The sequence below is a fragment of the Rhea americana genome, unplaced genomic scaffold (genome assembly GCF_003343005.1).
Source record: "Rhea americana isolate MKP2758 unplaced genomic scaffold, rheAme1 scaffold_10, whole genome shotgun sequence".
Lineage (NCBI taxonomy): Eukaryota > Metazoa > Chordata > Aves > Rheiformes > Rheidae > Rhea > Rhea americana.
Window position 1 is genome coordinate 2,331,635 of NW_028185039.1, and position 14,634 is coordinate 2,346,268.

The 14,634-nt window shown below is 46.0% G+C and overlaps 2 protein-coding genes across 2 annotated transcripts in view; both read left to right on the top strand.

The window, feature by feature from the left end:
* Window positions 1–501: 501 nt before the first annotated feature.
* On the top strand, window positions 502–2,020 carry COX19 (cytochrome c oxidase assembly factor COX19). The gene is made up of 3 exons (XM_085301457.1): window positions 502–642; window positions 849–960; window positions 1,579–2,020. Exons 1-3 carry the CDS (start codon window positions 561–563, stop codon window positions 1,664–1,666), a joined length of 282 nt encoding a protein of 93 aa, XP_085157583.1. The 5' UTR covers window positions 502–560; the 3' UTR covers window positions 1,667–2,020.
* A 12,168-nt stretch (window positions 2,021–14,188) lies between these two features.
* Window positions 14,189–14,634, top strand: part of ADAP1 (ArfGAP with dual PH domains 1) — a 76,302-nt gene continuing 75,856 nt past the window's right edge. Inside the window, exon 1 of the mRNA XM_085300497.1 lies at window positions 14,189–14,420. Within this exon, the coding sequence (XP_085156623.1) occupies window positions 14,189–14,420 (232 nt within the window). The remainder of the gene's footprint in view (window positions 14,421–14,634) is intronic.

Genomic DNA, 14,634 nt, shown 5'->3' on the forward strand with positions numbered 1-14,634 from the left:
TCTGGGGAGCCATGCAGCAAATTAGGGAAGCAACAACCATTTTTGAGAAGAAAATGTTGTATTTCACTGAGATTAATTGAAGCTTGGGAAGCAAGGGACRTGAAAAGCAGCCTGGTTCAGTGCCAGCCACCAGCCTGATCTTCCGCCGCAGGATTTTGTGCTCCCGGGGGGGAAGGAAAGACCCCGATACGCTGCAAAGCGACTGCGGGTCGGGGGCCAACATGGCGGCCAAGGTGGGGTTTCCATGGTGACCCCGCGCTGGCGAGGTGAGGCCGGGGCAGTGACGTCGCTCTTTCCCCCGACGCCCTGGAGAGTTGCCGTGGAGACGCCACGCCCCCTGGCGGACGCTCCCCGGGGAGCGCGGCTATCCGGTTACCGTAGCAACACCGACGCTAGCGCCCTCGCGGCGTGGCCACGCCCCTTTCGGAGTGGCAACGGTCACGTGCAGCATGGCGGGCGGGGCCGGGCCGCTCGCGTTCGATGCTCTCGGCGCTCGCGGGCCCGGCCTGGTTCGGCGCTCGGCTCGCAGGCGGCAGGGGCGCTCCGCCGAGGCCGGCAACATGTCCACGGCGATGAACTTCGGCAGCAAGAGCTTCAAGCCGCGGCCGCCGGACAAGGGCGCCTTCCCGCTGGACCACTTCGGTGCGGCGCGGCGGTAACAGCGGCCCTCGCCTCCCCGCGGCCTAGCGCCGGCCAGGGCCCTTCTCCCCCACCCCCGCTGCCGGCCTCGGGTCTCCATGGCGACGCGGCCGGGCCGGCGCGGCGGGCTCGGGCCCGGGCCCAGGCCCAGGCCGGTGCGGCGGGCGCGGGCCCGGGCCGGCGGTAGCGCGGCCTCGCCTCTCTTGCAGGGGAGTGCGGCGCCTTCAAGGAGCAGTTCTTGGAGTGCCTGCGCCAGAGCGGCTCCGAGAGCAGCGCCTGCCGCCCCCGCGCCATGGCCTACCTGCAGTGCCGCATGGAGAGGCGAGTGCCGGGGGGAGGGGGAACAGCAGTGCGTGCAGCTCCAAACGCTACGCTGTTCCCGAGTTCCCCTGGAAAAGGTGGGGGTTCTGGGGGGGTTCCCAYGCCCGCAGTGCTTTGTACACTGCCGCAGTGAGCCAGGAAGCCCACTGGCAAAACCAGGGAGTGTGTGAACACAGGGACACTCGCAGGCTTTGCGTGGGCTCGTGGCGAGGAAGGCTGCAAGTCAAGAGTTACGAAGTCGCCACAGCGCAGTAAGGTAGCGTAGCTAATGTTGTCAGCCACATTCCCTTAGAAACATGGTGTGTGATTCAGGTAGGCTTTTAGGAGGATCTTGCACACTCTGCTAATTAAACATAAGAAAGAATATTTTTTCTGAGAGAATTGTTGTTAAACACCTAATATCAGAATTTATTACATTTAAYTGGAAAGGCACTTGGTAAGGAAAAAAAATGAATATAGCTTTTCCAAAGCTTAAGTTTTTGCTAAGTGGCACTTACTCTTTATGGTAGTCTTGCATTTCTTTATGGTAAGTAGTAAGTAAGCAAATTGGAGAAGGGTATTACTGTCTTGGTGGTGGACTATGTTCTGTAAAATGCATTTTTTACTGTTTTACCTCAGGCAACTTATGGCTAATGAACCACTGGAAAAATTGGGATTTAAAGACCTGATAGATGAGAAATCAGAAGCAAAACCTGAAAAGCTGTAATGAAGACAAGAAAACTTCTCTTGTATGGAAAGCATAACTCTTACATAGTACATATTGTACCCTCTGTTCATTTTGGAATAGGAAGTGCTTCCCAAATGAACTATTTTTCCAGAATTCTCTTTCCAAATATAAGATTTTTTGGAATGAGCTGAAGTGCTGCAGTTCTTGGCTTTACTTCTGATGTATTTAACTTTTTCTGTCCTTTTTTTTTAAAAATATTTCTCTAGTCTGGCCTTAAAGATCTGTAAGATTATTTTGCACATGAGAAAACTGTTGTTGCTTGAGGTGTTCTCTGACAAAAGAACTCATGTCTCTGTATGAAAAATAAAGTTTTATTTTTAAAAAAACCTAAAACTTTATTGTGTAGATCTGAAACTTGAGGTTAGTTTTGTGTGAGTATTGCTAACGTGCTTAGAGCAGTTACTCGTTAGTTGGAGATAAAACTGGTGTGGTACTTACAAAATGTTTTTAATTAATACTAGTAGTAATCCACAAAATGTTTTTAATTAATACTAGCAGTAATCCCCTTCTTTAGGAAGACATCCTTCTCATCCTGATACACAAAACACTTGGGTCCTGATTCTTTTTTTTTTTGCTCCCTCTCATATCTTCACCTTCTTCATTACTTGGAGATTATTCCTTGTTTTAGATACCAGTAAGACAAGGATTCTGTTTTTGTTTACAATTCCAACAATGTTTATCCAACTCTCATCACTTAACTAATCTTTCAAGGCAGATTTCTTTATTTCCCCAACATTTTGCTTTGCCTAAGCTACTGTATGTTCTTTTTCATATCCTAATGGTGAAATTGGCATGGAGACAGGAACAGTGTTTATTTGTGTACTGAGTAAAGTATAGATCTAAATAGACCCTTCTCCTGAAATGACTATTTAATTCTTTTAAAAACAAACACTTTGTATTTTAAAAACAGGATAGATTAGAAGTTAGGTATCTGGGAAATGTATTTCATTTCAAAAGACTTTTGTTAAAGTAATGGAGTGACTGTACAGCAGATTTTCAGTCAAGTCTGAGTGTGTCTTTAAGATCCATGACAGGTGTTTGTAGAATTTACTGTGAATTAGCAGAAGCAGCAGCATTCCCTTCTCATGCTCTAATGCAAATRAGTCTCTCAATACTGAGCTCAAGCCAAAATAATTTGGCCTATTAGATAGCCCTCTGGAAATGTGTTTTGAGCAGACAGTAAATCTGAAGATCTTCTAACTGTATCTTCCACTGTATATCTCCCCTCCCCCTTTTATTTTTTTAATCTATTGGATCACTTCTGTGTAGCAGGCTCTTGAACTGGAAGCTTCACAGAGGCCTGCAGATACGGATAAACTTGTTCATACCAAACAATACTCTTGCGTTTTCTCTTTAATTAGTGTTCTCTCTTTAATATGTCTTTCCTGCTGTCTGCTACTACTTTTGTTTGCTCTGTTTCCGTACGAGTCTCAGTTCATACAGAGATCTAGGAGTGAGTACAAGAATGTTTTCTACTCTTCATGCAGATGGGTGGAGCTGGAACTTAAATTGTTGCTCAGGTCTAATCTGATTGATCASACTGTAGATGGTTCAGAGTGAGTTTCTATTTGAAAAGAATGTTCACTTGCTACTGCATATTTTTGTTCTACTTCATTCTACTGTTTAAATTAAATCCTTAGGTGAGATTAGTACATTTATAGGAAAGAAAGCAGAGATTTTATTGCTGAAACAGATATTAAAAGACTTTGTATTAAACTAATGAACAAGATCTTTTTTTCAGTGATACTGAATAAGAATTATTAAAATAATCTCCTGTATCTTCAGAAGAAAGAAATCAAATTTCATGCTTCCATGCTCCCTGAATATTACAAGGTAAAGTGAATCGCATGTGGCCATAAAAGAAGCCACCAGTGGTGGTGGAATAATCCAGACTATTCTCAATAATAGTTATCTCTTGGATCTTACCCTGCAATTAGACCAGTTGCTTCATGATTTAGAGGTATGTTTTTTTTTCCTGATGCAGTTGTTACCACTGATATCATTCAGATTATAATAAAGTAAAARAAATAACATTTCTGAAGTCTGAGGTGGTTGAATTGTGACTGCTGAGCTGCAGGGATAGTTGCTGCTTAAATTTGTTGTCTCAGATTACACACAGGGAGGGAGCTGCTAGAGACTCTCTCTGTCCACAGTGGCCAAGGCCCAGATTTTGGACCAGTTGCTGGAGTGATCATGGGCCCAGAATTGGTTTCAAAAACTTGGCATGCCCAAGAAAGCAGTGCTCAGCTACGTGTAGGCCTGAAGTGCTCCCATAGACTTTTTGCTGATAGAGTCAATGGGGACCTGCCACCAAAGGGGGCAGAGCACCCTTCATCCCTCATCATCATCATCATCATCATGATAACTGCAGAAGTAATAACTGCTGCCCCAATAGGGGGCTGCAGTGAGAATTTTGCACCTTTTACCAGCCCTTAGAAGATAATTCATTATCCTGGTTCTGATCTATGGTTACATTTCATCYTGCCTCCCCAGCAGAATGAGTCAGCTCAGCAGCACTGTCCCTTTTGTGTCAGGACAAGACCAAGGGCTATGAGTCGATGGTTGGAAACTCAGGGAATTGGCAGAGGTATRTATTTCCTGGCTGTAAGATATTAGCTGGAAAAGATGGTACTTTCAGAGGAGCTGTAAGGTGAGTTCAAAGCTGGTGAGGGCCATCAATTGATCTTGATTGGAATCTTCTAATGCACTGAGAAGTGGGAAATCAGTACAGAGCCTGGAGTCAAACAGTCTTCCCAACTTGCTCTATGGGACAAGTCTGTACAATCCAAAGTCATTTGGAGGAACAGAAGTTCCTGGAAGGCTCTTCATTGTATTTCAGTGGAAATACAGGCCATTATTTAAAACTTTAGCATTTAAAATGGTTTTATTTCAGCTTTGCTTGTGGGACCCACATTTGTGCTTTACAATAACACCAAAGCCAAAGAAAACTTGTAAATTCATGTAAATCTTGCCTGTTCTCATAGCTAAGAGGAAGCACTCCAGAAGCTTGGCACCAAGAGGGGAGAGTAAGTGTATATTCCAGAAAAGCTGAGCTGAGGCTCAGGGCATGGGTGGTGGGGGAAAGGCAGTTTGTCAGGGTTASGAATTTCTTCATGTAGCTGTTTGGAGTTAATGAGCTGCTCTGCTGTGTGTGGCACCAGGAGCACAGAGAATCCCACACAAGCACATTAATCTCCATGTAAGAAATGTGTGTGTGCCTGCCTGCACCAGCTCTGTCTGCCCAAAGGCTGCCGTGAAGCACCACCTGCTGACAGACTCTGGGAGCTGGAAAAATGCAAACAATTGTAAAACGTGGTTCAGCTAGTATGAATATACACATTGCCTGCCTAGATGTAATTGCACAGGTGTGGAAGAGAGCCTGAAGCAGGAGGAAACGTTTACTGTGTTGGAATGAAGATCTATGGAAGCTGTTAACACAATAATAGAAATCAGTAAGTTAGAGGGCTGCAGTCTTTCCTGTAAACTTACTTCAGCTTAGCATCATTCACRTAGTAACTCTAGATACTCTGGTGCTTGGGCTCCTGTCCCAGGGAGTCCCCAGAGGGCTCCAGGTCAGCAGAGCTTTGCGTAGTGGCACTTTGGAGCGCTTTACCCATACATTCTCCCTTTGTTTCCATTCGAGTCAACTGAAATAGAGAGAACTTAACCTTGATCGCTGCAGTTATTTACAGAAAGAACATTGCTGTAAGCCAGCCCCAGTTATATCTTCCTGGGAGACCTTGAGCTCTTGGCGTCTGTCTCCATACAGTGGCAATGAACTGCAGAGCAAGGAAGGAAGAGTTCAATAAATGTTTCTGGGGCTCTGAAGGTTCTTTCATGAAAAAGCCTATGCAAAGAAAGTGTCCTGTGACTGCTCTGGAAACGGGCCAGGATCCAAAGTCCTTTGTGTGAGTACAATGTGCCCGTGCCCCTATGTCTAGGAAGGATTGTTACTGTGATCTTGTTGCTATTGGTGTRTTTGCCCCCCAGAAGTGTAATATCTGGCATAGCAAAAGGGTTGTGTCTGTCAGCACCCGTAAAGCGAACATTTCGCATGGTTTGGCATTGCGGTCAGCTATATGAAGGCAATGGGCTTAGCCATCTGACCTTCACTCTTGGTTGTCCCCTGAATTCTCTCCCAAGGCTTTCTCTCCCCTTTGTCCCACCTGTGTCAGGGCCACAAAAGTCCTTGCAGCTGGGCATAATACTAATGGTGAGCAAAMCCCACTTGGTTTCATTTGGGGGCTGCAGAGTTGCCTGTCTTTGCTGGCAATTAATTGCCCTTTGTGGCAGCAATCRAAATACTCTTTCACATACTGCTGCTTTTGTAGGTTTGGCTCAATTAGTGCTRATAGTGGGAGGGAACTAGGCTGGTTAGGGCACTGCTTGCAGTTTCACCCATTTATCRTCTCACTCTGCTCTGAGCAGACCTGGAGAGTGATGGAAGGTATTGCAGTGTTTCCAGTAAACTACTGTTCCTGTTCCAGCTGCTGGAACTAAACCTGTGGTATTGCACTGAAACAGTTGTGGATGAGGCAATACTACAGCCAGGCTATGAGAGAAGGAACAGCCTGCCCTCCCAAAGAAAAAGCATCCGTGGCATCACTTCACGCTCTGAATATGTTCTGAAGAGTGTCTCAGGTGTGCTGGTTCCACTGGAGAGCAGTGTGTTTCTGCATTTCTCATCTGCAATTCCTGGGAAAGGAATGATGTTTTGCTAATACAAAAGAGTGCTGTTGTTTCTGGTGCTATGTCCATGACCTCAAAGGGTTTTAGTTACTTTTCTACCTGGGGAATATCCCTTCCAAAGTATCTACTCCTGCTAAGCTTAACAGGGTAATTTTGTACTAGACTTCCCATAGCTCAGCTTCTTTAGCTCAGATTAAGAAAAGACAGACTGTTTGGAAAGGCACATGCAAGGGTCTATTTCCATTCCAGGGTGTTTCAATGGAAACTGGATGTCTGATTAAACTTCTCCCAGTGGTGTGGGGTTTTTTTGTTTTTTTGTTTTTTTTAACTTTTAATGATTCTGCTTCTGTGTATAACTGGCAGTGCTGCATTTCCGTCAGGATGCAACAGATTTTCTAGTTTGCAGATTTCAAGACAAAATGCTTTCCTTCTGGAAAGATGGTGCCATATGGCCTGAAATGCAAAATTGATCACTGCTGAAAATAACAATTCCATACAAAGTGACCTACAATTACAATACATGTGKGCGGAGGTCTTGATGAACCTCAGTGCATTTTCATTTCCYRRSRSYRACRRWRAMRRAAWAAWAMWAWAATAAAATAATTACTCTTTCTAGGGACTCTGGTGGTCATGCACTCTCTAACACTGCACTGTTTCACTATGAGGTTGTTATACCTGTCTGGGAGATCCTGGTACTTCCATGAGATGTATCAGTCTCTTACTTGCTGATTCCTGCCTGGTTTGGCTGGCTGGGGAAAGATGCACCCTGGTATTCACCATATAACCTAGCAAAGGCCACAGTCAGCTCTGTGGGTGTAAAATAGTTCAGATGCCAAACATGTGGTGGGCTGAATCCAGGCCTTACTGTTCCATGCCTCCCTAGCTCTGGTGGCATGCGTGTGTGACACAAGCAGTCTTTTTTCCATGCTGAGTAAGGCAGGTTCCCAACAATGTAGGAGGGATAGCATGGTCCATCCAGCTGTGTGTCTTGCTGGCAGGTAGTGACCAGAAGCTTAAACTACTCACTATTACAGATACTTACCTGCTGTTATAACAAATTCTGGTAGCAGCAGTGGTGGAAACTGCAAAAAGAGAGCAGAGTGGTGCTAAAACTATTAAGGAAACTACCCAGAATGATTAAAGCGTTTGATTTTATCTCAWTTTTTAAAAGCTAGCAGTGGAGGCTGCTTCTGCAAACCTGTGGGCATCGAAGTCCTTTGTTTTGGTAACGTTCTTGGAGTTGACAGCTCCAGTTCCTGGATTTCCCTAATGCTAGCAAGCTGCATTCAGCAAAAACCTGCTAATAAAACCTGATTCTGGTCTTGTTTGCAAAACTGCTGATCAAGGGTAGCCTGTGGGAAGACAGCCGCCTGGGARGAACTGCTCTGGAAGGACATCAGGCCCCGTTTCGATTGCTCAGTCTAAATTTACCTGCCATCAAACTGTCCTGAGTTTCAGCAAGCTTTGGAGGCACCGAATCCCCTCTTGCTGGACAAGGCACGAGAATGCAAGCCCAGAGACTGTGGGACTCCAGGACAGCCCTGAGGATCTGGCATGACGCTGTGTGCTGCAGCCTGCTTCAAACCCTGCAAGTACTCAGCAGCATCTAATGTTGAATCCTAGCTTACTCTAGAAGAGCAGGGTTTACAGAGCCCACACAATAATCTAGGCTCCTGCATGGATTCAGTCTGCACTCAAATTCTTTGATCCTCTGCTGACAGAGGATGCAGTTGTGGGGCAAGATCTTGCTGCCATAAACTCACTGTTGACAAGAGCCAGGGTTTTCTTCCCAGCCAGCAGCAAACCTCCCCTGAGCTCAATCCTCTTTTACTACTCAGGAATCGTACAGAAGCTGCAGATCAGGTCACTGTTGAAAAAAATTGTAAGTAACTCAAGATGCTGAGCCAAATAGGGAAAAAATCCTCATTGATAAATTAGCCTTCACATCCCCATGAACAAGTACCAAATGAGAAATCCCCAGGGTGGAATAAGGCTGGTTGCTCTCATTGCTGGGGTTATTAGGAAACCACTTAGACTTTTGCTCCTTAGGTTGGATTTAGGAGTTCCACTGCTGCAGACTTTGACCCACAGGTTTTGCATGCTGTTCTTAACCCCCCATGTTCACCAGCCATTGCTACAATCCATCCACCACGGAGCGCGTGTTCTCAGGAGCGCAGGGCTTTTCCTGCTGTTTGCTGTCTCCAGTGTGTATCCAGGTGTACATACCTGCAGTGGTTGCTAAGGCAGCATCAGTGTGTGCCCACAGCTGGCAGCACTACTCCATCCTGCTCCCTCTCATTTAATTTGTGTCTAATCTACAGCTATACATGTACTGGGTCCAGGCCACATGTCTAGATGGAATAGCACAAGTGATGCCACAAATCTGGTGTTAATAATCTGTGTGCAGAGACATCAGTGTGAATGGTGCAGATGAGTGGAGCGTGTTTTTTTCGGTCTCCTCCCTAAACTGTCTGTGTTGCAGAATCCAGCGAGTGTCCAATGCCACTTACTACGACCCAGCATGCAGATGGAGCTGAACATCTCTGGAAGGATACACACCCTGGCCTCCTCACAAGGGAGATGATCAGTGTGTGCACATGCAGGACAGAGCGAGAACTAGAATCAGGTCTATATGAGATGTGCAAGTTGAAAGGAGAGAATCACTGAGTTCATCACTGTCTCCTGAAAAAGAACCAGGTGGGTGAAAAATGAGTGTGTGTTGGGAACATCTACCTGCAGCTTTTCAGCATTCACCCCAGGAGACTTGCAGGTGTGGTGCCAGCTAGAAGGAAGGACTCACCGGAGCAGAGAGATGTCTCAGTTGAAGGCTTATTTTAGCAAATAATAAGCAAGGGGTTGATGTTTATCATTGAAACTGGAGCTGGCTAGTACTTTACATCACAGCCCTAGTAGGTTGGACTAGCTTAAACAGTAAATCACYTTAGCAGCACTAATAATACAGAGTGACTGATGTAGTAAACCTGCTAGTACAGCAATAACTGGGCTCTGCTGGTTCTTTGAATCAGGTTGGTGCCTCTGCTCAGGGCTGGTTAGTTTATTAAAGCTCTTTGCCAGAGTCACCTGGGCTGCTGCTTCAGCTCAGACAACCACCGAAATGGCTGTTCTGTCTGTCTCTCCCCTGCCATTCTCCAACCTGGCTTGGGCTGTTTTTATAGCCTGCTATAAAATTGTTTATTTTTGCACCTGTTTGTAAAGGCTTTTTGGCCACAGGGGTCTCATGATGTTGTTTTCATGGTTTCTGGAGCAGGGCTGCTCTGTTGTTGCTAGAAATAATTGCTGTTAATTAATTCTTTGCTGATTTTTCTTTGGCAAAGCRTATCAAAATAAACAAATAAGTGAACAGCATGCTCTGTATCTCAGTCCTGTGGGAGCTCTTATGAGGCCTGCAGTGACCTCCAAACAATCCCATCAGCAGCTAGAGGAAGGGTAAGGCACAGTCCTCAACTTTCTATGGACAAAACTAATTGGGGAAAGGCTGAATTGCCCCTTCTAGTTGTTCAGCCTTCAGGCCATCATTTCTAATCTCTTTCTAGAGTAGAACGACATCTTTGGTTCCGCCAAGTGCTTTATTCAAATCACAGCTGAGCAATGTTACAGAAAGTGATGCAGTCTCAAATTTCTAGCCTGGACAGGCAACTGAAGGCAGCAGTTTGTGCTGTGAGACTGACTGATGGGACCTATAGTTGCAGSAAGTTTTTTCTTTTCCTCTGTGCCCTTTTAAAATGGCCCATCTTCTTTCTGAGGAACTTGAGCTCCTCTGCAGAGATTTCCAGACCAGAAGTGATCTGTTGGGCTTCTTTCTCTCTGTCCCACAGTCCTGCCAATAGCCTCCTCTGTTATCCATCCTCTTTGCACTTGGTCCCTGGCTGGAGCAGCCACTGGCTCCCAGGTCCTCCTAAATGCACAGGAATTGGCTTGCTTGCTCTGCCTCAAGTCTCTATCCTGCAACAGGACATCACGCATTGCAGTCTCCTGCTTGAATGTCTTCAAGCTGTTCCTGGAAGGATGAGGCAGCTGAACGGGAAGAAATTACRTTATTGGAATTGAGCAAAAGCAATTTCCCTGATAAGTGCTTGCCCTGTGGTTTGCATGTCGAATCTGTCCTGGTGCTGTCTCTGACTCAGACTGAACTGATGATGGCCAGCTCTGAATAATCATTCTGACTTTTCTTGGATGAGCCGATACCCTCTGATATATGGATCCTTTCACTTATGTGTTGACTTTCTCCATACAGAGCTTCCCAAGGCCTGATTCTTTTCACTAGCATAAATCAGGAATAATGCTAAAGCAGTGGTGTAACACTGGTGTAGGTGAATTATTGACTTCATTTGTCTAATTTCATCATCTTTTTTTTCTGAGAACAGAAAAGATCCCATTATTAGGACTGCTTTTTCAGGCAGTGTAARTCAACCCCAGTCTCGTGGATGGGAGCTGCTGTGGAGCCACACCAGTTCCCACAGCTGCCCCTTCTATGTCATATTTTACAGCGTATGAAATGGGTTCAGTACAATAGCAACAAGATTGTCSCAGTGAGTCTTTCTTGTGTTGAGATTTCCCTGTGTGCTGTGAAGCAGACAAATACAAATACCTGGCATCCTGAAGCTATCAATTACCTGGTTGCTCTCTACAATGTCTCTCAGCTCCCAGCTACCCTGCCAGACTAAGCAGCCTGTGTGACTGTGAAGAAGAACTTGCTCCTCCCAGTACTGATTCCCAAACCTGTTGATTTCTGCAGTGAGACTGGCCAGAGCACAGGCAGCAGGAAGAGCATCCTCTGGCTGGGAGAAGAAACAGAAAGGATCTGTTGAGCACATGACAGATGGACTCTGAAAAGTGGTTGGGGCTATTTCCTTTTCCTGGCAGTGTGGTTGCAAGAGAGCCTGAGCCCCAGCACGTAGCAGCAGAAGAGGGACAGAAGCAAATCATCTGGTTTGTGATCAGCAGTGGTCACAGGAGTCTGAGAAATAGCATCTAGGTAAATGAGCAGAGAGATCTTGCTCTGCTCCTCCTTCCTGTCCTCACTCTCCCTGTTTCTTCTCTTGTGAAGAGGAATTCTGTGGTCTCTTGTGCCTCATGTTACCTGCAAGGCTATTCAATGATGGGAGTAACAAACTCTTTTTCAGTAGAGCTCACCGTGGGCTTTGGAGCAGAGTTAGCCACTATGCAAATGCAGTGACATCTTGATCTGCAAATTATTCCGCAGCAGTGCATTTTTAAAGCTGCACAATGCCTTTTCCTCTCTGGGGTCTGGTGCAGGTGCAAAGCAGCTCTGTAAGCATAGGACTTAAGTCTGTTATTTTGGCACCCTTGGACCTTTTTTTTTTCAATTTGATAGCACTTAACACACGATAACTATTCAGGTAGAGGTGGGAAGTGTGCTTTTCCTTGCTCCAGAGAAGGAGAAATTCACACAGGGTCCATAAAGCAATTTGCTTAAAATTGTAGAGAAAGTTGGTGTCAATGCCAGATTTTCAATTTGAGTGTTTATGACTGCCCTGGTTTGGGCTCTCTCTGCTCCTTGGCATTCCTTTCTTCCAGGTCTGGATTTAATTGGACAGATACATTTTTTTAAGGAAAAACCTTCATGACTTCAATTTCTTTTTTTTTTTTTCCTTTTTTTTTTTAACACAAAACCATATTGCTACTGAAACTAGTTGCATCAACATGGGTGTGAGTGGTCACACCATGCTTTTCATGCAAAAGTCCTGCTGTAAGAGCTGCCTTCTCTACAGCACTAAGGAAGCATAAGGGATGCAGTCTGGTACATCTACTCCTCCGGAGAGCTTTGCTTGTATGCGATTACAGTGGCATGAATTATTGATATTTCTGTTAGGGTTTGCTGTGCACACCGGAATTTGTAATGTTTCCCCATGTTACACTGTGAATGCACTCTGGGGTCACATAAGGGGTTGAGTTTAAGATCCTTTTACTTGTGTAATTGTGACATTGATTTTAGCCATTTCAGGATTGGGGCTGCAAATTTACCTAAATTACAGTGGAAACAGCTCTTTCATAACAATACAGTCCCAGGTTGAAAACAGCTAGCTAAGATGGAGGGGCAAGGAGAAGGTAATYTGGAAGATAGTTCTCTCTGTGTGTTTTCATGGTGTTACCACAAATATGATGAAAAGATTTCCAGAAGGTTTTAAGTGTTCTTTGCCCTGACCTTACAGACCAGCATTTCCAAAGGCATCAGCCAGTCTTGGCTGCCACCGTGCTTAGCACTTTGGGAGACTGCATAAATAATGTCCGTTTCTAAGACAACAGAATTGCTATTTAGAAAAGACCAAGTTAAAAGTATGTGCATTTACATACAAACCTATTTTATGCRTATGTACAGACATATTTACTTACATACGTAAAAAGAATTATGTCAGACTAAAAGTCACTCAGCAGTGGAGAGACAGAAACCATCTCAACAAGGACAATGCATTGACAGAGGCAATCTGGTCTCCATAGAGCTTGGCCAGAGACTTTTGGAGAAATAGGAGCAACTTCACTGAACGCTCCCTAAGAAGCATACCTGCAGGCTACTCCGAAACATGGTGAAAAGCTCATACTGACTTCCCTGGATGCTGGATCCTATAGGTACAGCCTCACGTGGGCAAGCCTGAGCAGAGGCTCCCACCTCTGAATCAAGGCCTTGATTTGCCACTAAACAAGAAATTATTTTCCATTMTGGCTGATTTGGTCCTGCATCAACTTTTCTCTCTTGCTCTCCATGTCCCTTCTACTCACATGTGCAGTTTGGCTCATGATTAGAAGTTTGGAGTAAGATGTGCGCAGCTGTACTGGTGGTGTGGGGAACTCCGTGATTGTGATGGGACCTAAATGRTGAGGATAGCTGTTGATTGATCCTTTCTGGCCTCTGTTCTCCACCTCCTCTGCTCAGCCTGTCCTTTATGAAAYGCTCCCTTCTCATCATTGACAAAAGGCTCTGTTAGATTTGATTTTATAAGACATAAATTTCTGTCTGCAGCCCTGGTTTCCAGCAGGCAGAGAGGAAAGAAGGATTGCCTAGCAACCAAGAAGACAAAAAATTAAGAGAATCAATAAGACTTAATGGAAAGCTAAACAGAGACTTTAAAGCCAATCTCCCTCCCTCCTTCCCTTGAGCCCCAGGGAAGTTCATAATGACTTGCAGTATCACAGCTATTGCACAAAGAATTCGGCAAGTGCTCACACAGGTGCTGGAAAAGGCAAAGGACCAGGGCTGTGGTGTGATTGAAGTACAAATGCAAACCTAACCTCCCAACTTGGACTTAGGTAAAGCGCTGAACCTGTAAGCATTTACACTAACGAGCAGTCCCCCAGGCTTGAATATAAGGTGTTTTTGGAGGATTAGRGCTAAGACTCTGTGCTGGAACCAGTTTTACTCATGTGCTTGGGTCTGAGCCCTCCCTTAGTAGGAGTTTGAAGTCAGTCCAGGTAAGCATTAGTGATTTGGAGATTTAAGAAGTCACCTTCTTGCCACACACGAGGGCCTGGATGCCGTGGCTGCAATTCACAGTAACGGGACTGTGTGAAATAGGGGCTCTAACGTTCAGCCTTTGGTTAGCATGGGAACAAGTCTCCAGATGCCATTAGCCCACACACGGAAAAACAGAAAACCCCAAGCGCTGTGCAGCAGTCCAGAGAGGCATAGTCTAATGTCACTTTAAACCATCAGAAATATATTGAGTTAAAGTCAATTCCCTGACGGTACAAATGGCAAGGTCGTTTAGGAAAATGCCTTACAGATGAGGGGAGTATTTTAACCATACCGGGCCTTGGTTTTGCATCTATTTAAAGATGAACGTTATTTTCTCCGTACACAACGCTCCGCTGGAACCGGTGGTGCTGGCCACCCGGCGTACGTTTGCAGGATCGGGACTGCGATTTGGCTGCGAGGTTCTCCAGGAGCTACGCGGCTCCTCCTCCCGCCTGCGCGAGCCTCGAACCTTTCGAGGCGCGTCGGAAGGACGATTTGACCGGCGGACTTGCTTCGCGGAGCCAAGAACGGTTCTGCGACCACGTCTGGACTGTGAGTTACTCGCTCAGAGCAGCGTCGCAGGCGGCYGCGACCCGCGCGGGAGAGGGAGGCTCCACCGGGGACGGGGACGACAGCCCGCGAGGCCAGGCCCTGCCCGGCCGCTCCCCGCCTCGCCAGCCCTTGGCTGCGGGACATGTTTCGCCTGGCGCACGACCGAGATGCGAGCGGCCCTCGGCTCCGGCGCGGGGCTCGGCCGGAGGCGAGC

Coding starts and splice junctions, on each gene's coding strand:
- COX19 (XM_085301457.1), top strand. CDS start 561: ATGTCCACGGCGATGAACTTCGGCAGCAAGAGCTTCAAGCCGCGGCCG. Junction 643..848: donor CTTCCCGCTGGACCACTTCG/GTGCGGCGCGGC, acceptor CCTCTCTTGCAG/GGGAGTGCGGCGCCTTCAAG. Junction 961..1,578: donor CTGCAGTGCCGCATGGAGAG/GCGAGTGCCGGG, acceptor GTTTTACCTCAG/GCAACTTATGGCTAATGAAC.